The following is a 24837-nucleotide window of genomic DNA, read 5'->3' on the forward strand; positions in this document are numbered from 1 at the left end:
ACTAATATGGTAGGCAACTCTTTTCCATGTTTGAAATACAAGTTAAGTCAACAGGCTACATTGCTGAGATCTAATCCAGTCCCAAGAGTTTATGAGATGGCAAGTACCGACCTACTCAGATGGCAAGCAAAGGACTATTTCGTATTCACAGATTACAATTCACTGTATCCAGAAAAAAAGCTACAGACAACTCTATTGGTATGGTGCTTTGCTTTGTACAATCACCATTTGTCCTGCACCAGATGGCTCAAAGGGGTCAATGCCAACCTCCTCAGCTGGAGTCTGGTCCTAGAGGATTGTGACATGCAACTGGTCCATGTGAGTGGCAGTGCCAATGTGCTACTTCATGCTTTATTGCAGAGGGGGGACTGAACTTCCCTATGTCACTGGCCAAGTGCCTTCACCCATTTCAGTCTCAAAGGGGGAAGAGATATGACAAAGCAGGAGGGATTTTTCTTAATGTTTTGCATGAATACTGTGTGCCTCAATTTCCACTGTATTACTCAAATACCTAGGTCAGTAGTAACAGACAGGTAGCCCTCTTAGCCTATAGTCTAACAAAACAAAACAGCAGTCACGTATCACTTTAATGACTAACAAAATGATTTATTAGGTGACAAGCATTCATGGGACAGACCCATTTCTTCATCCCACAACTCTCACTTCCCTCCTTTACTTCATGTATTTTATTTGTCAGGTTTTATTGCAATTTTTGGACCTCTATACTATATATCTGGGTCTGGACTGGAAATTCTGTATCTCTGAAGAAGTGAGTCCCTCCCACAAAAGTTCATCACCTCATAAATCATTTTGTTAGTCTTTAAAGTGCTACATGACTGCTGTTTTGTTTTATTAAAATACTTAGGTGCTGGGATAAGAAGGTGTGATTTTTTTCTGACACCCTAATGGGCAGGTGTGGCTGCCACTGGGTGCCTGCACACAGATAGTGGATGAACACATTGTAGGCTGGCAACTGATGGCAGGGTACCATATACCCAAAGCAGGTGGAGAGCAGGGGACTGACCTTTTCACTTGGAAAAAGAGACAAAGGATAGAGGAAGAGCAATGGGCAGGTCTGAGGCCAGACTGCTGGAGGTTAGTCAGGCTCCTGGTTTTGGACTTGGTGTGAGAGCCCATGTCTCTGGAACACCGCAATGTGGACTTTGCTGTAACTTCCTGCTTTTGTTCTATGCAGTGTTCCTGTTGACTAATAAGCAGATTCATTTCACTGAGAGTTGTAGCTGACAGGGGAATGGAGTGCATGTGTGGCTTTTCCTAGTGGCCTATCCAGAGGCCACTGTGGGAATTATGTGGGGTGATCAAGAGGCTGAATGCTCCAAGATCAGACTCAGGTAATGGTGAAGCTAAGGAGGCATCTTGCTACAGTGAGAGTGGCCCCAAGCAGAGATGCTGCACCAGAGTCCTGCCTGGCTTCTTTCAGAGCAGTTCCAAAGCACTGAGCTTGTGAGCCCACGGCAGATGGTGTCCTCAAGCCAGGCAGCCAGCTCCTTAGCCCAGAGTCCCCTGTGACTCACGCTGCAGCTTGACTCCAGCAGCACTTGGGTGCAGGCAGCTCTGCTCCCCATCTGCCCCACAGTGAATGTAGCCATGCTAGGAGGCAAAGCCATTGTCCCACTAAATCTGGCTGAGCCCAGACTTGCTCATTGGGGACCCGGTGCTGCTGGCCAGGCCCATCCAGCTCAGTCTAGCAGCTGCTGATTGCTGGTGCCTGTCACCTGCTGGGCTGCCCGGCTCTCCTCAGTGCACTCCAGCCTTGCTTCGCTGTTCAGGCTTACTTGGTACAGATTGAGTCACGGCACCCATTTCTATCAAGTCCTTTTATTCTGTTCTCACAGAAATACCTTGTAGGGCAACGTCTCAAAGGGAGTCACAACATGAGAGGCGGCACACTGAAACACATGGTCTCACAGAGCACATCAGGACTACACACCATTCACAAGGTCATTGCACTGACAACTGGTAACTTGGGCACTGTTTGAGCTTTATACAGCGGACCTCCCCCAGAAAAAGCCAATGCAAAAGAAAGACCCCGAGGACATGAGCGTGCGGAGGGATCAGTCCAGTGAACCCACCACAGATGTGTGGGTGGTGGAAGGTGCACCTTGGCCTTGCTGGGCTTTGTTCTCAGGACCACACTGTACAACTATTTACATGTCAGGGATGGAGGGGCTGGCGCAGCCACTGCTGAGCAAGCCTGCAGAGGGCAGGTGTCCAGCAAGGGCCCTGAGAAGCATCCACAGACTATGCACTTGTCATTGGAGGCACACCCTAGCTGGCCCTAGAGCTGCTGGAGCCGTCTGCTGCCTGGGGCAGGGGCGGCCAAGACTGCTCCCTTCGAAGGCACCAAGCTGCCGGAGCCCTCAGTAAAGGCTCTTGTGTTTAGGACTAGCTCACTCTTCTACTCAAATCCATATGCCAAACAAGCCCCTGGCAGCCAAGGCACCGGGCAGTGCTCCTGCCGGTTTGGATGTTAAGGGGGTCAGGTCTCTCTGTTCTGCATCCTTTTGCACTAGGCCATCTGCAGAGCTGGCACCATGCTGCCCACAAGTGTGACCAGTTCACACCAGCAGGCACAGTGCCATGACTAGCTGCCTGCCTGCCAAATGCAGTGTGGCTATGTCTGCAGTGAAGGCCAGTTGTGGACAGCCCCAGTTGGCCCGGCTGATCCAGCTGAGCTCTAGCCTGGGGATGCTGTTCTGCTCTCTCTGGCAGTCTGGCCAAGTGAAGGGCTCTATATCCCTTCACTTATGCAGAATCAAGAGGGTCAGGCCCAGGATCAGGGCCTGGCTTTGCCTGCCATCTGAGCTGCAGCATCTATATGGCAAGTAGGAAGGGGACATCTCCTAGCAGAGCTGGAGTGGGACTGACTCGCAGTTCCCTGGCAAAGGTGATGCCTTGAGTGCTGGGCCAACCTTGGCTTACTGTGAGAGTGGTGTTGTATGGGGAGCTCTAGAAATGGATGCCCTCTACCCTGGCAGCTGAGGTAGTGCAAACCTTCCCACCCAGTGCTTTCACCATGTGCCAAAGCCTCAGGGAGGAGCCCGATGCAGGAAGTGGAGAACTTAGCCTCCTTGGCCACCGGGATGTGGCCTCTGTGCCAAGGCACCACATGGGTTCAGTCAGTGGCTATAGTGCTGCAAGCTGTTGGCCATCGGCAGGGTTACCTGTGAAGATATCCACCCATCTGCTAGGGACAAGACCCTGTGGACCTGCACAGATCCACAGTTCGTGCTGAACCACACACCTGCTAGGCCCCAGGCAGAACATGCTCTGAGCCTGCACAACCACACAGCTTCTGCAACACCCCTCCATGTTTCCAATCTCAGACATGGGTATCAGCTGCACCCCTAGGTCTTATGGGACTCAGTAATGGGGAGCCCCCTTCCCTTCCATAGGCTCTATCAAATAAGGACCTCACAACTGAGATCTCAGCAATTGCCTGCTGAGATTGGGGCTCCTCCGAGCTATGGTATGAGTGTTCCTGTCCTGGAGAGCCATGCAGGCTCCCCTCTGTGATGGTAGGTCAGTGTCAGCCACTTGGTCTGACATGTGCACACAATCCCAACCTGGCCATGGTACCCTACCAAACACAATGCAGATGCTGGTGCCCATTCTAGCCATCCATGCCTGGAACTATCCGTGGGATCACTTGGCAGCCGCTGCTCTGCAGGGACGGCTGAAGTGCCTCCTTCAAGGCAACACGGCACATGGAGGCAACCACTTCCAGCTCCAAGACAAAGCAGTGCATACTAGAACCTGTAGTATTTATTGGTGGCACCTCTCTACTAAGGGTAGGGTGGCTTCATTTGCCCCAGTGAACACTGGCCTCTGGGCAGGCTACTGACTTAACCTTGGACTGGGGAGGTTTGGGTGCTCCTGCTGAGAGAATGGAAGCCCTGAGCAGAGTGTAGAACCCACATTCTCTGAGCGAGGCACTTTGGGGTCCAAGAAGGAGGATGCTGGCTGGGCTGATCGCTCACAACCCTGGCACAGCCAAGATGGTATGCCCTGCAAAGTGAGTGCTATGGTGAGCACTACCATGTCTTGCTCAGGCTCTTGGTGCCCAGGGACACACAGAAGACTCTGACCCCATCTATTTGCCTCTCCCTTGAAATGGCTTTTCTGGCTTCATCTAGATTGTGCAAAGACAGGAACTCAGCCAGGTGGCTCAGGCCAGGAGGGCAATGCAACTGCAGAGCAGTCTGCTCCACTTTGCTATCCCTGGGCCATGCCCAGTTCTCTCTCTGTGAATTCCTGGGGCTAGTGTTCAAGGCTCTTCAGTCACTGGTAATACTGCACTGGAAGGAACAACACTGTGAGCTGATGCTAGTATGAGATATCTCAGCTGCACAAAGCAGGACATGGCAGGGAGAGCAGAGAGGTTCAGTGCAGAAATTCTAAAACCAACTTTTGGCGCTGTTCAGATGCCCTGGCCAGCTGACTACTGGCCTCACCCTCCTTGCCTACTTGCCTATTCTGGAATGGGCCAGGGCTAACCAAAGGTCCATCTCAGGGAACCCCCAGAACAGGTGGTGCTGTGTACTGGATGTTAGTAGCCCTGCATGGGAAGAGGCAGAGGGCTCTGATGCATCAGTCACACAATGTTCCACTTCACATTGGGACTGTGCCATCAATAACAAGTGCACAAAGCTGTTACTAGCATTCAACATCAAAGATGAACTGGTGAGAACAAAATCCTCCAAGCAAAGAATTGCAAGCATTAAACGTAGATGAAAGCGTGCAGAAAAGTAGCAAGCCATGCTCCACTACAGGACAGTCACAAGCCATATGGCTACCTTTGGCAAAGTGTCCCTCAATGGGCCAAACATGCCAGTAACTGAGATGTTATACACATGGGTGTTTGATAGAAAGATCTCTATCCACTGTCAATAGCACAGTTGCAATTAAATCCTTATACATAACATTGAACTTATTAAATATTCACAGGATTCTTCAACTTTGTATTTCATTGCATAGAACATTAGACATGAGACTCGCTCACAGTTACCCAAGGTGGATGGAAGCTCCTATGGATCACACCAATGAACTGTTGTTTGGAGCATGCTCAGCATGAACGAGAGACTGGCAGGAACCTGACAACACAAACAAATGAAAACCAAAGCATTTGTACACTTGCTGATGTCTCTACAGTCAAACAAGCTTCCCATTTGGTTTTCTTCTGCTCTCTCCAGTTACACTCCAAGGAGTTTCATCCTGGCAGGTTAAACATTTTGCTGTTAGTAGCTCCTCCAGCTTTCCGAGCATGCCCAACAACAATGGCTTAAGAAGGACTTGAATTGCACAGTAGTAAGTAGGAGAATGGCAGAGGCAGTGCTCTCCTGACCTTGTGCTCTTTTATAGCCTTCTGGACTCTATTGCTTCTACAGACAGCAGCCTGGGTGCTAACTCAGCACAAAGCAGAAAGGAAGGAGAATTCAGTACAAAGTAAACCAAACCGAAAAGAAACAAGAACCCCAGCCCCTGGGTCCTGATGAGGTATAGGCATAAATCAAAGTGGAATGATTAAGGCTGTTCTGGAAATAAAAAATAATACCCAGGCATCCATAAAACAACATGCACTGTTACCAATGGATAGCACTGCCATTTGAATGCTTTAGAATGGCTTCAGAATGGCTTTGGGGTAGCTGAGAGACATGCCTGGCCAGTATGCACTTTGGGAAAAGTCAGCCAGTTTATGCACTGCCTTTCAGAGTCCTATGGCCTCGTATCTCAGTAAGCAAACAGTGTTAGGTCCTAATTGAAGTTCTCTCGGTCCCTCAGATGGGGGTGTGGAACCCTTTCTGTCTCAGGGATGGTGAGAGTACAGGAACGCTGTGCATGCAGAGAGGCCAATGGGGCAAATTGGAATGTGAAGGAGATCAGAGCCTTCAGCTGCCAGCCTTCGACTCAAACATGGCTCAGAGAGAGGGAAAAACCTATGAAGACACTAAAGTTATGACTCAATGATATTCAACTCTGTGTATAATCTCAAGAAAGGGCCAGAGGTACCCCATCAGGCCCCGGGAGACCACAGGAGGGAGCAGTCCTGGGCAAGCTCAGAAGCATCCTCCGAGAGCAGGGCAAAGTCCACCTCCATGATAGTCAGGTGGTGGCACAGGCCCATGCGTTGACAGTGTTCCCGATGGACACAATGCCTGCGCGCTGGGTGTGTTTTCCTGTGGCTTGCTCCAGACAGGGTACAGAGTCGAGAAGAGATCACTCCCCATGCCCTCCTGCAGTGCTGCCTCCAAGGCCCTGAAGGAGCTTGCTACAGGTAAAGGCCTGGTCGGCTCAGTGATACCCAACATCCTGTCTTCAGCCTGCCAGGTCATGTTGGGCCATTCTGGCCATGCAATCTATGAAGCAGCCTAGTGGTTTCCCTGGTTTCAAAAGCTTGATGAGAGACAGAAAAAGAGAGAAAGATAATTGTCAACTGTGTGTGCAGCACCTGGTACACAAAGGGCCCATGTCCATGCCTGAGCTCCAAGTTGTACCACAATGCAAATAAAAAGCAACACTGGCAGGAATGTCCATCCTTTGCCTCCTGGTACCTCCTGGCTCCAGTGGCCCCAATAGCTGTTGCATGGGCCTGGTGGGAGATGCTCCTCCTGGCATGCACATCCCTCTGCGAATTAACACTGCAGCCCCTTCCCTCCACACCCTGCCAGGACAGTCTGGGCTCTTCCAGCTCTCCTGCCATAGTGTTGGTGTTTGGCTGCCCATTGCCAGGAGGGGACCAGCAGCTCAGTGACACCTAACCAGTGGCTGATGCGCCAAGAAGATGTGGTCTTGGCATGCCGTGATTCAGCAGCCAGTCCTATCCCCCTTGACTAAGGACTGGCAGAGGGACCGCCGGTATAGTGGCAGCTCTTCTCTGTGGGGGAATATAGGTGGGCAAGCAAGGAGGCCTTCCCAGTAGGGCCAAATGCTGTCTGCAGGTTCTGTATCCCAGTAGCTTGCTGGCCACATGCCCAGGGCAATCCTGTCTCTCACGCCCAGCAACCCAGGGAAATGGCTGCTTGGCTGCCCTGCCCAGGAGAGGGTATCAGGCCGGGTGTGGTTCTCACGATAGGCTGAGTGCTTCCCTCATTTTGTTATCGCCATTGAGATAAGGGCTGTTCAAATGGCACATGCACTCCTGGCCTGGGAGTCATTGTTCTGTCCTGGCCACCTTTGTTTTGCCAGCCCCACACCTGCTCAGCGCTCAGGCATTTTACTGTCCAACACTCTGAGACAGATGACCCATGGGAATTGAGCCTGTGGCTCTGGTACCAGCACAAAACCTTCATGCAACTTTAACAATGGGCACATTCTTTTCAGGAATAGCAGGGGGCAGTGGGGTGAGATTGAAGGGCAACAGTACAGCTAGGGGAGTAAGGCCAGGGCTCTGCTAGCACGGGGTTGCAGGCGGGGGCTGAGCTAGCCAGTGGCAGCAGGGTGGGTGTTTAAGGACACTGGCAGAGCTGGGAGACAACTTTGGTGTGTGCCTGACCTTGCCCATAGTCATTAATTTCAAGGGCACTAAATTGCCTCATAATCCAACCTGCAAATGGCCAAAAGAGCAGTTTGTCATGTGGCTGTACTCCCAAAGCCACTCACAGCTGTATCCCCTGACTCCCTTATGACTATACCCCTATCTATCCCCCTTGTGGCTGTACCTCCAGCAGTTCTCCTTGTGGCTGTACCCGACAGACCCTCTCATGCCTATACCCAAAGGCAGACTCCCTCACGGCTGTAATCCCCAGCAATTCTCCTTGTGTCTGTACCCCCAGTAGACCCCCTCACAGCTGTAACTTCCAGGAATTCTCCGTGCGGCTGTACATAAGAACGGCCATACTGGGTCAGACCAAAGGTCCATCTAGCCCAGTATCCTGTCTGCCGACAGTAGCCAATGCCAGGTACCCCAGAGGAGTTGAACTGAAGACAATGATCAAGCCATTCATCTCCTGCCATCCATCGCCTGCCTTCAACAAAAGGCTAGGCACCATACCTTACCCCTTGCTAACAGCCACCTATGGACCTAACCTCCAAATATTTATCGAGCTCTTTTTTAAACTCTGTTAGAGTCCTGGCCTTCACAGCATCCTCTGGTAAGGAGTTCCACAGGTTGACTGTGCACTGTGTGAAGAAAAACTTTCTTTTATTAGTTTTGAACCTGCTACCCATTAATTTCATTTGGTGTCCTCTAGTTCTTATGTTATGGGAACAAGTAAATAACTTTTCTGTATTCACTTTCTCCACGCCATTCATACCCCCACAGCACACTTCCTTATGGCTGTACCCTCAGCATATCCCCTCCTGGCTCTACCCCGCAACAGTTCTCCTTGTGACTGTACCTCCAGCAGACCCCCTCATGGCTGTACCCCCACAGCACATTGCCTCATGGCTGTGCCCCCAGTGACACTTACTGTTATACCCAGAGTCCAATGCTGCTTGCTGAATTCACTGGTTTCTTCATAGGTTTTTCCACTGCCCAGATTAGATCACCACCTGCTTTCCCAGCCTCCTGTTGGGAAAGATGGGGGATTAGAGCAGAGAAGGGTCTGGCAACTAACGAGGGGCACATCCCGGTGACTCTGCTGGGACAGAGGAGAACAATGCCCACATGAGCTGTCAGCATCAGTCTGCAGATAGCAGCTGGGTTACTGGGCAGGAGATGCCGGGGTAGTCAGTGTGGTCTGCAGGGGCTGGGGTGCAGAGTGAAGGGCATCTGGTCCATGGCTCATGGGGAGAGAATGGAGCAGATGAGTGGCTGGAGAGACAGGGACCCTGGGGGAGTAGTGAGGGCTAATAGGTGGCAAAGAGTGGGTTGGTGGCCAGTGGATGGCAGCTGGATAAGCTGATTCCCATCTCCATGGGGTGCCTCTGCAGACACCGTTCAAGAAGCTATCAGGCATTCCTGTCTCCTGCTGCCTTTACTGACTCCACAAGCCTGGTCCACAGCATCAGGTGAGGCTGATGCAGTGGGGCAGTAGTAAGATAGTTAAACCTGGTGCGTCAGAGTGGCCATTGGGAAGCCAGGGCTGAGACTCTAATGGGTGGTTTTGGCTGGCAGTTGGGTGCCTATGGGGAGATGAGGGCTGGTGATTCAGGCCAGACGAGGAGAGGCCAAGGCTGGCAAGTCAGGGTGGCTATACGGAGGTTTGGGCCAGATGTGGGTAGACAAGGACTGGTGCATCAGGGCAGTGAAGGAGTGACAAAGTCTGGCACACTGGGTGCATGTGTGTGGGGGGGGTGTTAGATGAACACTGGGTGCCTGTGGGAAAGTCAGGGCTGGTGATTCAGGCTAGATGTGGAGAGGCCAGGGCAGGTGTGTCAGGGAGGAGAGGGTGGCTGCGGGAAGGTAAGGGCTGGAGTGACAGGGCCACAATGAGGTGGTGAAGGATGGCAGCTGAATGTGACTCACCTTGCAGCATTCGCTCACCAGAATGATGTGAATTTCTTGCCGAACGCCGACACTGCTGTGGTGGGCAAAGAAAAGAGGGGGTGAGGCCTGCACTGGCCCTATGTGGTGTCAGCATTGTTTGGGGTCAGGTCATGGCCAGCAGGGCAGCCAGAGGACAGCTCTCAGTAACCTCTCCGCAGCTCTGGGCCATGACAGCAATGTTATTCCAGCAGCTGGAAAAGGCCAACAGCATGATGGGAGTATCTAAGGGGTTAGGCAAAGGTACGGAATGGCTGACATGAGTAGCAAAGAATAAATGCATGACAGCACTATTCCTGTCTGTCAACGAGTTCTCTGGAACAGAGCCTGACACCAACCTGAACCAAGTCTGTAGTGCAGGTTTTCCAATTTCACAGCCCAAGCCCAGCAAGTCTGCATCAGTTGCTGTGCATCAGCCACAGGTCTCATTGCAATACAACCACACCCCTACAATCCAGATCTCTCCCTAGAAGAGACTTCTCAGGACAAGTGATTTGGTTCAGCATGGGGCCACCCTCTCACTGCTCCCTAAAATACTTAATTAGCTGTAGGGAAAAAGTTACACAGGCACATGTCCCAGCATTGCAGTTTACGTATACCTAGCTAACACGTCTGCAGTGAAAAGTGACATTGACAAACATACAAATATCACTTCTTAAAGCAGACTTACTATGCCCCTGCAACCCTGAGGACAAACTAAACCCTGGATGGGGTGAGAGGGGTGGTTGAGGGAGGCAGCAGGGTGCTACAGCCTGAAGCCCCTCAGCTGGGGGATGAAGCCCAAAACCACATGGCTGAAGCACGGGGCCAACCGTTGCAAAGCCAGAGCCTGGGGCTGTAGCCCAAAGCCCCACATCCAGAGCCTGCTGCCTGCAACCTCATGGCTGAAGCCCAAAGCCTGAGCTCCACCACTCCTGGGAAGGTAGGGAAATCACCAGCTGTCGGCTTCGCCAGTGTTGTGCCCCAGGTGTCTCTGGGAAGCAGGAGGGGGCAAGAGGCCAACGTCTGCAGGGAACTCCATCAACCAACACTAAGGCGGTACTTCCAGGAGCAACAAGGAGCTAAGTTCCCAGTAAGCTGTATGGCCAGAACCTACTCCATGCCACACAGGCCTTCACGGAACCTGTCTGGCCTAGCCCTGCCATTGTCAGAGGGCAGGCACCCTCCCAGCCCAACTTCAGCCCTGACCTGACCCTGCTGCACCTGGGGGAAAGGAGCCCCTTCCCTGGCTCCAACCCAGCCTGGTGCTGTTGTGGCAGGGCAAGGTGTCTCTCCCACAATGCCCTGGTGCTGCTGTGGGGAGAGAGAGTTGGGGGGTAAGCCAGCATCCCAAACCCCTCATCCCCACCACCACTTCCTGTCCCCAATCCTCTGCCCCAGCCCAGAACCCATACCCCCCGCTGGAGTCTACATCCCCTCTCATACCCAGTTCTCTGCCTCAGCCCTGGGCCCCCAGACCCACCGCAGAGCCTGCACCCCCTCTGGAGACCTCATGCCCAGACCTCTGCCACAGCCCTCATGCCCCCTCACACACTGAGCCTCTTAGCCCCTCCCCATCACATGAATCTTGTTGTGTGCACCAATACAGAGGTGATCTATTGTACATGTCACACGCCACCTCCATATTGGTGCACACAACAAAATTCATTCTGCACATGTGGGAAACATTCAAGGGGAAGGGGCCACTGCTCTGCCCCCCACTCTACAACAGCCCAGGAGGCTGTGACTTCAAGAAAAGCCAGTGGTGGTTTACTCTCTCTGGTTTACCTGTGGCTGTGATAGAGAAATGCTGCCCTACAGCCTCATTCACAGTGATTGCTCTGGGTTTACTTATATAGAGATTCGTGCTTTGAAGTTCAGAAACTGTGGTTTTATATCATTCAGATGCTCCAGGAGAGAGGGGTAGAAGGGAGGGCACAGCATACTCTGGGGAAGAGGAGGAGTTGGCAGAGGCATGAGGAAAGGGATGGAGTGGGGGCAGGGAAGGGTCAGAAAGAGGCAGGGCAGGGGCGGGTGTTTGGAGGAAGGAGAGGAGTGAGGGCAGGCCCAGGTCAGACAGGTGGGGGATTGAGCATCCCCTGGCTAGAGCAGAAGTCATCACCTATGCATTCCAGGATCTCATTAGCCCTTCTGACCACTGTCACGCAGGCAGCTCATGTTCAGCTCAATAAATACCAGCACCCCAAATGTTTTTCAGAGGCACTGCTTCCCAGCATGGAGTGCCCCACTGTGTAAGTAGACCTACATTCTCTCTTCCTAGAGCAACACATTTACATTTAGCCATATCAGAAAGCACAGTTTGCTTGCCACCCATGTACCAAGCAACCCAGAGTGCCCTATCAATGGTCTGGTTCCTTCATTATTTACCACCACTCCCAATTTTTGGATCATCTGCAAACTTTATCAGTGACAATATAAACAGCATGGAGCCCAGAACCAAGCCCCGTGGGACTCCTGGGAATGTCCCCACTTGATGACAATTCCCTAGTCAGGTTTCCATTTGAGCCCTATCTGCCCATCAGAATTTAATCCATTTCTCATGGGCCATGTTAATTTTATACTGCTCTAGCTTTTTAATCCATGTGCGGTGTCACTTAAGGCAAAGGCCTGGCTGATGGCTCGGTGCCCGACATCAGCATCATGAATGTTAGCAGCCCTCTCGCAATCTCCTAGAGAAGCTATTGATACCAAGCTGGGTTCCCAGGGAGGCAGTGGAACTAGCCTTCTGGCAAGTCCTGGCTGGGGCTTGCTTTTTAAATCAACATCTGCAAAGTAAATCCCCTGAAAAGCTGGGGGAGAACGTACAGAGGCTTCAACCAGCCTCATGTGGAGAAGGTATCTTGCACTTTCTCCTCCTTTTATACTATATCCCAAACAACCATAGGACCAGCCTACACCTGGTAACATTTTACATGCTGCAGTGCTTCCATCTTGCCACACTGCTGCACAGATTTTGCACAGCATTTATATTGTTCACTTAGGCTGTCGTGTGACAACGTTGCATGTAAGTCATGAGATTCTAGTAATGATGTTTTGAGACATGTTCCAAATCTGGAAAAACAACCACAAACCAGTTCCTCAGAGGCAATGGGGAAACTGATGCCTTGGCCAGATGTCAACATTTGTTCTTCTCTTCCCTGGTACTCCTCTACTTGCTCTTGGTTAGTGAGACACTATTAATCTGGTCTTAACAAAGGGAGGAGGAGTGAGACTGGGTTGACCCAAAAAGAGACAAATGTGGGCAGTCCCCCCCATGACCCTTTCCCTGCTTATTCTGTCCCCCCAGAAAGAAGGGCTGCATGGTCTAGCTCCCTTCTGCTGCCCTCACATGGTTTGTACAATCTCTTCTGCTGTCACCCTTGCACCCAGGCCACTTCCCCCATAGTGGCCTTGCCAGGTCTGCGTAGGTGGCCTGACCAGCTCACCACAACTCATGCCCCAAGCAGCACTCTCATTCCAAAAACAGCACCTCTTCCCAGCGACCCACAAGGGCTCTGTCTTGGCCACTGGCCTTGGCTCAGTGATTAACGAGCAGTCAGTTGGGGCCTGCAGCACTCAGGTCACCTCTGAGCTGTGCCATCTCCTGCAGAGTCTGCAGTGAGCACCTTCCACTGAGTTGCAAAGCAGAGACTCTGTGCCAGTACATCTCCATGGTGCCAGATGCCATGGGCTTTGCAGCCATCTTTGGACACTGCCCAGCCAGGAGCTGGCACTCTTACCTTCTGTCAGTTTGCCTGCTTGTTCTGCGGCTCCTCCTGGCAAGATTTTAGAGAATACGCTCTCTCCATCCACCCCGGGCTGTCCAGCTGCTGCCCCAGTGGGTGGGGGGGGTCCTGCTGGCTTCTGTCCTATTTTAATACCTGTCAGGGAATATATGGAGCCACATTAAGGAGGAGAACCCAGCCAGAGCCCCTCCCCAGCATGGGCACTGCCCATGTGATGACTAGAGATGGGGTGGTGCCCAGGTGCTTTCAGTTGCCAGGAATCTGTGGCATGACTGGTACAGATTAGGGCAGGCCGCACCTTCCGCATATCTGGTTCTCTGAACAGGGATTGCCAACCCACCCTGGGTCACTTCTGACCACCCTCCTGCCCCAGTGGACCATGACCCCCAGTGCAGGGCTGGGAATCTGGAACCATTCCATGGCCTTTCCAGGCCCCTACTGATCTAATGCTGTGATGTGCTAGTGAGGGATAGAAGTGGATCTTCTCTTTGGAGAAATCAGGCAGCCATGGGCCTTGCAAACACAGCCAGTGCCTGCCTGTTCCTTTAGTGCCATGGGCACTGCCAGCCAACATGAGCACAAGTAGTTTGGCAGGGACCATTGTGTGTCTATCTTGCTCACTCACCTGCTGCAGACATTCCCAGTGGCTGTACTTGGGGTGCTCTCCCATGTGGTGGTGGCACTTTTGTGGTGGGTTTGGGAACTTCCACTTGATCTGCTTTCGTCTGTAACGTGAAATGCATATTTCAGAATTCCCCTGGTGTCTCTGTCCGTGGTCAGGCAGGTGGGCATGCATGGGGATGGCAGAACAGCAGTTCCAGGGGAAAAGGAACTTGGCAGTATGTGCCAGTTAAAAAAAATCAGCCCTTGCACCAGGCCAAAGACTGTATCAACTCAGTGACATTCAGGTGGCATCCTGGGAAAACACAGTCTGACACCCCCGCCCCCACACCTCCTCCCCAACACAAAGTCCTGCATTGCAAGCCAGCTTGAGTCTCCAAGGTAATGGCTCAGCCTCTGCCATCCCTCACAACCCACACCTAACTCCACCCAGGAAGCCACTTCCTCCACTGCATGTCCTCAAGGAGAAAGTGTTGGGCCTGGCTGAGGCAGCAGCTGGGCAGAATGAATTCTCTGCACCAGTCTGGGGGCTCTCTTGCTCCAAACCTTTGCTTCCACCCCATGTCTCCACCCATCTGGTCTCCTTCTTGAGCCTCGTATTCCGATTCCCTTCTTCCTGGCTCTCCCACTTTTGTCTCCCTCCACTGCCTTCCACGCTCAGCCTGTTTGGGTACCCAGCAGGTGAGCCCAGGAGGCAGCTGGCTGTGCTGGACAATGGAAATAGCTGGCAGATCTTACCGGTTCCATTGGCTCATTGTGCTGTACAGCAGCTGATTTGTCCTGGCTAAGGGGAAAGCCCTGGGTGTCTTTGCCTGGGCAGCTGGAGCCTGAAGTCAGGCGATAAAGAGTGAAACGGAGGGACTTCATTCCTGCACTTAGTGCTGATCTCAGCACAGGCTCAGCTCTGGCACCGCCTTGAGTGTAATTTTATCCCTTTCTTGCTATAGCACGTCCTAGGCAGGTTCAAGAAGCAAAACTGCACTTAGGTCATAAGAATCCCATTCACTGCTACACAAATAACAAGCAATCCTGTAGCACCTTAGCAGCTAACAAATTTATTAGGCCATAAGCTTTTGTGGGTAAAACCCACTTCTGAGGACTGTTTGTTATGTGTGAGCTAAAGACTAACCTCTGAAATTAGACACTGCTGCAGGTGAGGACTGACTGACTAAGTGGGTAGCAGTTCTGCAGAAAAGGACCTGGCGGTTACAATAGATGATAAGCTGGATGTGAGCAGTAGCTTCTCCTCGCTGCATGGCATCCTCTGTTTTGGTACTGTGGAGTAGGGTAAGTTGTTTCAGTGCATGGTCTGTGCCTGGAGATGCGGCAGGCCATCCTGCCCCTTCCATCTTCAGTGCAACAAGATGTTCCCAGGTGCCATCCCCACTGCTGCAGGACAAGCTATCTGCCAGGCTCCTGCTGTGTAAGTGAAGAACCAATGGCCAAAGAGCATATGCACTTACCAGTCCTGCTTGGTGACTGCCTGGTTGTGCCGGGAGGGTTGACTGGGGCTTCCCAGCCTGAGACAGGCCAGGCTGTTGCTGCAGTGGCCGAGAAGTGGGTAGTCCTTGAGCCCCCAGCTGCTGCTGTGTCCTAGCTTGCTGCAGCTGCTCCTTCTGTGGCTGAGGAAGTTGCTGCGAAGGGCCTGCTTGCTGTTGTGGAGGCTGTTTGGCTGAGGGCTGCTGCTGCTGCCTGGATGGTGGCAGCTGCTGCTGCATGGATTGCTGCTGCCTTGTTTGTGGCTGCTGCTGCGGGTGGTGTGGCACAGGCTCTGTTTTCAACTGTTGGGGCGATGGCCCATGCAACACCTGCCGTTGGGATTTCAGGGACTCTGACGTATGCTGGTAGCTGGCTGGCTGCCGGGACTGCTGCGAGTACTCCACTGAGCTGGAGGGGAAAGCGGGCTGGGCTCTCGTGTCTGACTGCTGGGCCTTCTTCTGAACAGATGGCTGCACGTGCGTGCGGGCTTCATGGCGGCCCTGGTCTCGGGCATGCTGCTTGGATGTCCTCCTGGGCTGATCGTCACTTGGGTGGCGGGAAGAGGCTGAGTGCCTTCCTGGCTCACCATGGTGCCGGTGGTCTTTGGAAGAGGAATGACGTGCCTGAGAATAGTCACTGTGCTGCCACAGGTCCTCATCTGGAGGCTCATCATAATCATGAAAGGTGTGTTTGACAGGTCGCTTCTGAGAGGAGTGGCCAGTGTAGTGCCTTACCCGCTCTGAGCGAGCTTCCCTGGGCTTATCAAACCAGTCTGTCTCTTCCTGACCCAAATGATAGGCTTCAGAAACCAAACACAGAACACAGTCAGTCTCCGGGTCCCGAGACAGGAGTGTACCCCACACTGAAGCCATGCAATGAGATAAACGAAGGCAAGCAGCTTATCACATGCATCTGGGACATGTCATAGATTCCCCCCCCCCAACAAATACACCACATCATTACGTGCAGCAGGCACTGAACATTGACATGCTACCACCAGACACCTGGAACATGCAGTGGAACAAGGGAGAAAGGCACATGGTATGCACATGCAGGCTGTGAGACTGTCTTTGCAAATGACCATAGGAGCATGCTCTAGGGTATGTCACCACAGGTAACTGTTACCTTCACTGTCTGAAACAACACAGTGTGAATCATCCATGATGTAACCTTCTTCGTGCTTGTAAGAGTGGTTCCTTGGCACATCTTTTGTATGTTCTTGCACATCAGGCAACGAGTGGCTGGAGCAGAACTGGGAACAGCTGTCCCCAGAGGACTGAGGGAGAGGTCCACCAGAGGAGCGGGACACACCCACAGACTTTCCTAAGGGGCTGATGGGACTTTCCTCTTCAGAGGTCTGTGTACGAATTGGAGGCCGCCCACGACTCTGACTCACACTAAGGGAAGAAGGCTTGGAGCTTCCCTTCTGTGGCTTCTCCATGCTCTCTCTCTCATAGGACTTGCTTCTGCTGCCGCCATCACGGCTTAATGATTTCTCCGTCCCATAAGCCGATGATCTAGATCTGCTTCCAGTGCTGTATGATCGATCATCCTCTTCCATCATATCCCTGCTGGACACGCCATAGTATTTCTGCTGCTCATAAACATTCTTTCTGAGGCCATAGGTGATCTCATCCTGAAGTTTCTTTGCCCGGGATGCCACATTGCTGCTGCTGATAGATGTAGTCGCTGTGTAGGAGGCCAGGTCCGACTCCACGTCTTTGGCTTCTTCTATGGGGGAGAATTTGGAGATCTTTTGCTCCATGCCTTGTTTCCTGTGTTTACTGCGTTTGGAGGAAATGACAGCAGGGGCCAGGTTTTTAGAGGAATGTTTCTGCATCCCCAGACCAGAGCCATGCTTGTCTGGGCGTGCAGAGTGCCGATAATCATCCCCATAGTAGGAGCAGGGGCTGCTGGAGCTGCCTGACATCCTGCCATTGCTCTCCATACCCCTGTTGTAGTTGTTCTTTCCCCGATGGTCAGCACTATGCTGATCATACACATCCTCCTCTGACTCCTCCTCTGCTTTGGAATAACAGCAGGTTCTGCTGGAGCCTTCCGTCTCCACCAATTCTGCCTTCTCTTTGGATTGGCGGCCATTGCTGCTCTGCACTGCTGCCTCCCCCTTGTGGCTGTCTGCCACAGTGCTCTCTTTGGTCAGCTCACTGATGTCATCGATCATCACATAGTTGCGGGGAATGTTCTGCTCCAGGTTTGAGTATAGAGAATCTGAAGAGTAGTTGGCAGAGGGGCTTTCCATGGCATTACTCTGGTCAGCTGGCCTGGGCTCTGGGGCCTTGTGCTGGGCATAGCTGCTGGTCACTGTCGTGGGGCTGTGTGTGACTTCTGTGGCCCCTGAGGCAACCACCACTGTGGAATTTCCAATCACTTCATAATTGGAGGAGATCGTTTGCTCCAAGTCGGCTAGTGATGTCTGCCGTGGCTTCTGGTGTATGGCATGTGTGTCCACCTGTGTTTGGAAAAGGGTGTTCTCTGCCGGCTGTGAGGGCGGCTGGCTGGAATACATGGCCTGAGGTTGGTAGTGATGAGGCGGCCGGAAGCCCTGATGACTCTGGTAACTGGTGCTGGAAGGGAAGCCATGTGTCTGATATACACCTTCAGAGGGCAAGGTGGGGAGTTGGCCAGCCTGGAAATCATTCTGAGATGTACCACTGCTGACCACGGGGTAGTGGGGAGGCTGGAGCCGTGTTTGCTGGAAGGTGTCAGGGCCTGGTGGGGCTGTTGGGTAGGGAAAGGGAGAAAAGGAGGAGGCCAATGTGTACTGTGTGCTAGAGAAGTCAGCATAGTGGTTAGTCGGGGCAGTGCTGGGCCGGCTGAGTATACTGCTGCTCTCGTAGCTAGAGAGGCGTAAATTATTCAGCTCACTGTCAGACATGTAGTCCCGGTTCTCACCCAGGCACCTCAGATAGGGATAATCCCGCCCTCCCCTCTCCTTCAGCAGAGACTCCTTCCTCTGAGTAATGCCCAACTCCAAATACTTCAGCTTGGCATCAATCTCTTTCTCTTCCTCATCCAGCTCTGCTTGCTTCTTCCGCAGCTTTGTAGACTCATGCTCCACCAGCTTCAGGTCACGGTCAATGTCTCTGAGAAGGCTGGCTTTGGTTACTGGAGCAGCCTGCCCTCCTACCCCTTTCTGCATGAAGTTGGGCAAGTACAGTTGGGAGTGGGCTTGGCTGACCAGAGGCAGGTGAGCTTCCTCTGGAGGGGGGCTGGGCAGGGTCCTCTTCACCTTCCGCATCAGAGTATTTGACTGCAAAGTGGAGACCTAGAAAACAGTGGAAACAGGCATTAGTCCTAGACATGGAGTACTGCAACCCCTGGGGAAATGCTGTGGCAAGGCCTCAACTCCACTGCCACTGTGTCTCACAGCAGAGCTATCAAAGTGCTTAAACATGTAGTTCTTGAGCCTTTGCATATCCCCATGTGATTATTGCAATCAGTGGAGAAATGGGAAAACTGAGGTATGGGAACAGGCTATACCCTGACAAATATCACAGAGTGAGGTACTGGAAATAGACTCCAAGAAGCCTGACTCGTTATCTTCTGCTTCTCACAAAAGGAAATGAACAGTTGCCTGGTGATCATGGCTGTGTAGCAGAGTAAGTAAGGCAATTAAAGACAACCCTGAAGGTTGGGGTGGGTGGAGTCTCACCTGAGTACACACCAAAAAGCCATGTGCACATCACTCAGCAGCAGTCAGGGGTGGTCATACATAGTGCTGGTTACATCAATGCCTTGCACACCATTAACTGTGAAACTGGTGCCTTAACCGGGGGAGCCTGTAGAGCTATTGGCTTGGAGGAATGCTGGTGTTGGCCATAGAATTATAGAATACCAGAACTGGAAGGGATCTCGGCAAGTTATGAAGTCCAGTCCCCTGCCCTCACAGCAGGACCAAGCACCATCTGTATCATTCCTCTTAGATATTTGTCCAACCTGTTTTTAAATATCTCCAGTGATGGAGATTCTACAACCCACCCCAGGCAATTCATTCCAGTATTTAACCACCCTGAGAGTTAGGAAATTTTTCCTAACGTCCAACCTAAAACCTCCCTTGCTGCAATTTAAGCCCATTCCTTAGGGTGACCATCCATCCTGTATTGGGCAGAACGGTCCCATAATTAGGACACCTGACTTATTTTTTAAAAGGGACTCAATGTCCTGTATTTGGGCCCTCCTCCCACTAACCTTTTCTGCCAGAAGCTGTGCAGGCGCAGCTGCTGGTGGAAGTCACTTCCCTGAGCCTCGGGCAAGCAGGGGAAGCGTGGGCAGCTGCCGCTTCCCCAGTTCTCTGGGGGAAGGCCGGTGGCTCCTGCTTACCCAGGGCTCAGTAAGTGCTGGGGGCTGCCACTTCCCCAGGGCTCCCACCTCCTTCCTGGCTCCCCAGGGCTTGGTGGAGCTGGGGGAAGCCACCCCCCCCACCATATTTCCCTGGCCCATATTTGGAACAGGGAGATATGGTCACCCTACCATTGCTTCTTGGCATATCATCAGAGGCTAAGGAGCATAACTTTTCCCCCCTTCTTCCTTGTAACCCCATTTTAGGTACTTGAAAGCTGCTATCATGTCCCCTTCTCAGTCTTCTTTTTTTCTAAACTAAACAAACCCAGTTATTTGAATTTTCTCTCTTAGGTCATATATTCTAGACTTTGAATCATTTTAGTTGCTCTTCCCTGGACTCTCTTCAATTTCTCCATAGCCTTCCTAAAATGTGGGTCCCAGAACTGGACACAGTATGCCAACTGAGGCCTCAACAGTGTAGAGCGGAAGAATTACTTCTTGTGTTTTGCTCACAATACACCTATTAATACATCCCAGAATCATGTTTGCTTTTTTTGCAACAGCATCACACTGTTAACTTATACTTAGCTTGCGGTCCACTATGACCCCTAGATCTCTTTCCGCTGTACTCCATCCCAGGGTACCACTTCCCATTTTGTAAGAGTGAAACTGATTGCTCCTCCCTAAGTACTGTCCTGTGCATTTGTCCTTATTGAATTTCATCCTCTTTGCCTCAGCCCATTTCTCCACTTTGTCCAGATCATTTTGAATTCTGACCCTGTAATCCAAAGCCCTTGCAACCCCTCCCAGCTTCGTATCATCCGCAAACTTGATAAGCGTACTATTCTCTATGCCAATATCTAAAACATTGATGAAGACATTTAACAGAACTGGCCCCAGATTTGATGCCTGTGGAACCCCACTTGCTTCAGCATGATTGAACCACTAACAACTACTCCCTGTGAATGGTTATCCAACCAGTTAGGGACCCAACTGATAACAGCCTCACCTAGGCTGTATTTCCTAGTTTACTGATAAGGTCATCTGATATTGTATCATATGCCTTACTAAAGTCCAAGTATACCACCATCCACCATTTCCTCTTTATCCACAAGGTTTGTTATCCTATCAAAAAAAGCTACCAGCTTGGTTTCATGTGATTTATTCTTGACAAATCCATGTTGTTACCTATCACCCTATGGTTATGGGCCTTTTGATTGATATGTAGGTTGTCTGTACTGCAGAGTGTATATCTGATGCACTATCACTGTGCATATGGAAATGAGTACACCAGCAATGAGAGAAAATGAGTCACCTTTACTGTTTCCCCCAAACTAAACCAGAACAGAAATAGTCCAAACTGGTTCTGAATTTTTAAAGCATTAAGCCATAATGGGCATTTGTAGCTTGTGGGATGCACAAGAAACATCTTCTCCTGTGGGATAAGCATAGCTCTGTGACATAGTCGCCTACTGCACTTGAGGGTAGCTGCTGGGGTGGCAAACCTTTCTAGGGTCCAATGAGAAGGCCCCTGAGAAGGCTCTGGCAGTTAAATTACAATACAGAGATGTATGTTAAACACGCTCCAGAATTGAAAGGAGGCTATTCAACACACAGCTCTATAAAAGTTCACGATGGGAACAGAGACACTAACCAAAAGGCACTTTTTTATGGCTCAGAAACATTTTATGAGCCAACCTGGAATTTTAGGTGATCTATTTGCATTGCAAAATAACCTGGAAAATCTGCCCTGAGGTTCACACCCTTAAATCTTATCTCTGCCTTTCGGAGAGATGGACTCCAAGAAGCCACAGCTTAAACTGGCTGAACAACAAAGGCCAAGGTCAAGCTTGTGACGCAGAAGGCCAGTGAGAATACCAACCACTCCTAGGCTGTGGCTATACTTGGCCAAAACTTCAAAATGGCCATGCTAATACCCAAATCGACAAATATTAATGAGGCGCTGAAATGAATATTCAGTGCCTCCTTAGCATGCTGCCAGCCACAGCACTTCGAAAGTGCTGCACATTTCGAAATCCCCTTATTCCTGTCAGGTGATAGTGCTTGGACTCAAAGGCTGCGTCTACACGTGCACGCTACTTCGAAGTAGCGGCAGTAACTTCGAAATAGCGCCCGTCACGTCTACACGTGTTGGGCGCTATTTCGAAGTTGAAATCGACGTTAGGCGGCGAGACGTCGAAGTCGCTAACCCCATGAGCGGATGGGAATAGCGCCCTACTTCGACGTTCAACATCGAAGTAGGGACGTGTAGACGATCCGCGTCCCGCAACATCGAAATAGCGGGGTCCTCCATGGCGGCCATCAGCTGGGGGGTTGAGAGATACTCTCTCTCCAGCCCTTGCGGGGCTCTGTGGTCACCGTGGGCAGCAGCCCTTAGCCCAGGGCTTCTGGCTGCTGCTGCTGCAGCTGGGGGTCCGTGCTGCATATACAGGGTCTGCAACTAGTTGTTGGCTCTGTGTATCTTGCACTGTTTAATGAAAGTGTGTCTGGGAGGGGCCCTTTAAGGGAGCGACTTGCTGTTGAGTCCGCCCCGTGACCCTGTCTGCAGCTGTGCCTGGCTCCCTTATTTCGATGTGTGCTACTTTGGCGTGTAGACGTTCCCTCGCTGTGCCTATTTCGATGTTGGGCTGAGCAACGTCGAAGTTGAACATCGATGTTGCCAGCCCTGGAGGACGTGTAGACGTTATTCATCGAAATAGCCTATTTCGATGTCACAACATCGAAATAAGCTATTTCGAAGTTGGGTGCACGTGTAGACGTAGCCAAACTCTATGATGTTATGGTCACTTTCTCCCAAGCTACCTTCCACTTTCTAATTCTCAATGAGCTCCTCCCTATGTGCTAAAATCACATCTAGAACTGCTTACCCCATAGTGGCTTTTTCCACCTTCTGAAATAAAAAAATTGTCATCCATGCAGTCCAAAAACTTTCTGGGTATTCTGTGCCTTGCTGTGTTAGTTTCCCAACATACGTCTGGATAGCTGAAATCCCCCATCACCACCAAGTCCTGTGTTTTGGATAATTTTGTCAATTGTTTAGAAAAAGTGTTATCCACCTCATCTACCTGGCCTGCAGTAGACCCCTATCATGACAACACCCTTATTTTTTAGCCTTTGTAACTTAACCCCACAAGCTTCTGTATACAGATCTCCCCTGCATCTGGACTTCTCCCCAGTGAGCTGCCTGCACCTAAGCTTCCCTGCACAGATCCCCCTCCACTAAGCTCCTCCACACTTAATCCTGCCTGCCCCATACATGGTGTGTCTGGCATGGAGGGGCAGAGTCCCAGAGTGCTTCAGGGGCAAGCAGTTCTTGTGCTGCGTGAGTGATGGCTACAGCCTCACTGCTCAGTCTGTGTCTTGGGAGGAGGAAGGGAGGCTGCAGGGGGATCTCACACCTCAATGCAGTCAGTGGCCTGTACTCTCCATCAGGGTTCCCCCTAATTTTTTTCCATCTATGGGTAGAAAAAGAAGTTACTCGCCTTCACGCAGTAATGATGATTCTTCGAGATGTGTCCTTGTGGGTGCTCCACCTTAGGTGTCAGGCTTGCCCTGACACTGCAGCTCAGAGATCTTGGTAGCTGTTTTCAGCTGGACCGCGCATGAACAGGTTCTGACACACCATTTTGTGCTCTTTCTATCACATGCATGGTCCAGACTCAGCCAGTTCCTTAAAACTGCTTCGAATCTGAAACAGAAAAACACAGAGAAGAACCCGACGTGGGTAGGAAGGCTGGGTGGTGGAGCACCCACAGGGACACATCTCAAAGAATCATCATCACTGCAGAAAGGTGAGTAACTTCTTTTTCTTCTTCAGGTGTCCCCGTGGGTGCTCCATCTTAGGTGACTGAGTAGCAGTACTCCCCACCCCGAATAAACAAGGAGGTGGGTACCAGATTCAAGTCTTGTCCAGGATAGACAGGACCACTGTGCACAAAGAGGTATCCCTCAGTCACCTGTCAGTAGATGGTGTAGTGCCTGACGAATGGGTCGTAGGATGCCCAGGTCGCCACCCTGCAGATGTCGCGAAGGGGGACTCCTCTGAAGAATGCCGGCAACACTGCCGTCACTCTGGTGAAGTGTGCCCTCGGTTGGCACAGTAAGGACACGTCCTGCAAGGAGTAGCATGTCACGTTGCAGGACGTGATAAGGTTAGATAATCTCTGAGAAGATATCACTTCACCTATAGAGTGACAGGCTACAGATAGCATCAGCCTCTCTCTCGGTCCTCCGAAAGGGTTTGGGTCTGTCGGTGTAGAAGACTAGAGCCCTTCTAACATCCAATGAGCACAATTGCACCTCGTGCTGAGGCATGAGGTTTAGGATAAAATACAAGCAGCACTATTGGCTCGTTAATGTGGAATTCCAAGGCGATCCTGGGGAGGAATCAGGGATGTAATCTGAGTATCACCCCATCTTTGTTAAAAATTGTATATGGTAGGGTTGCCATGAGGGCAGACAGTTCGCTCACCCTTCGGGCAGATGTAATCGCCAGGAGGAATGCAGTCTTTAACAACAATCTGAGCGGGGCCGTGTCCATAGGCTCAAATGGGCCTCTCATCAGTGTCTGTAGGACCGAGTTCAAACTCCATGGGGGGCGCAACAGGCCGCCTCATTGAGTACAGGTCAGCCAGCCTTTTAAGGAAACATGCTGTAATTGGGTGAGCAAAGACTGATGTGCCATCAATTGTGTGCCTGAATGCTGATATGGCAGCCAGGTGCACTTTCAAAGATGCCAATGCTAAACCTTGCTGTTTTAGATCCAGCAAGTATTCCAGAATAGATTGGATCTATGCTTCACTCGGAGACAGCTGCCTGGAGGAGCACCAGATCGTGAATTACTTCCACTTAGAAAAGTAAGTCTTATTGTATTTTGTCGCCTGCTCTGCAGGAGGACCACTTTTACTTGATCCGAGCCGAGGTCCTCAGCGCTGTCAAACCAGCAATAAGCCAGGCCATGAGGTTAAGTGTGCATGATCTCCCCTTGATTCTGAGTCAATAGATCTATGGAACAAGGTAGGAACTGCAGCATGTGAAACGACATCCTGCGCAGGACAGGGAATCAGTGCTGTCGTGCCCATACAGGTGATATCAGTATGAGCTTGGCTCCATCCCTGTTGACTTTCTCCAGCACTCTGGGAATTAGCACTGTCGGGGGAAACACGTACAGTAGCAGACCCCTCCAACTCATTAAGAATGCATCACCCAAGGCGTTCGGTCCCAGACCTGCTCTGGAGCAATATC

At 51.4% G+C, this 24837-nt stretch overlaps 1 protein-coding gene across 1 annotated transcript in view; it reads right to left on the reverse strand.

Annotated features, from left to right (window-relative positions):
* Positions 1–1833: 1833 nt before the first annotated feature.
* BSN (bassoon presynaptic cytomatrix protein) overlaps positions 1834–24837 on the reverse strand; it is a 211731-nt gene continuing 188727 nt past the window's right edge. Inside the window, exons 6-12 of the mRNA XM_075006018.1 lie at positions 16396–18556; positions 15255–16069; positions 13796–13895; positions 13165–13305; positions 9428–9482; positions 8430–8527; positions 1834–6414 (exon numbers count right to left, since the gene is read on the reverse strand). Coding sequence (XP_074862119.1) covers positions 9442–9482; positions 13165–13305; positions 13796–13895; positions 15255–16069; positions 16396–18556 — 3258 coding nt within the window. The 3' untranslated portion in view covers positions 1834–6414; positions 8430–8527; positions 9428–9441. The remainder of the gene's footprint in view (positions 6415–8429; positions 8528–9427; positions 9483–13164; positions 13306–13795; positions 13896–15254; positions 16070–16395; positions 18557–24837) is intronic.

The sequence above is a fragment of the Carettochelys insculpta genome, chromosome 11 (assembly GCF_033958435.1).
Source record: "Carettochelys insculpta isolate YL-2023 chromosome 11, ASM3395843v1, whole genome shotgun sequence".
NCBI classification, from domain to species: Eukaryota; Metazoa; Chordata; order Testudines; family Carettochelyidae; genus Carettochelys; species Carettochelys insculpta.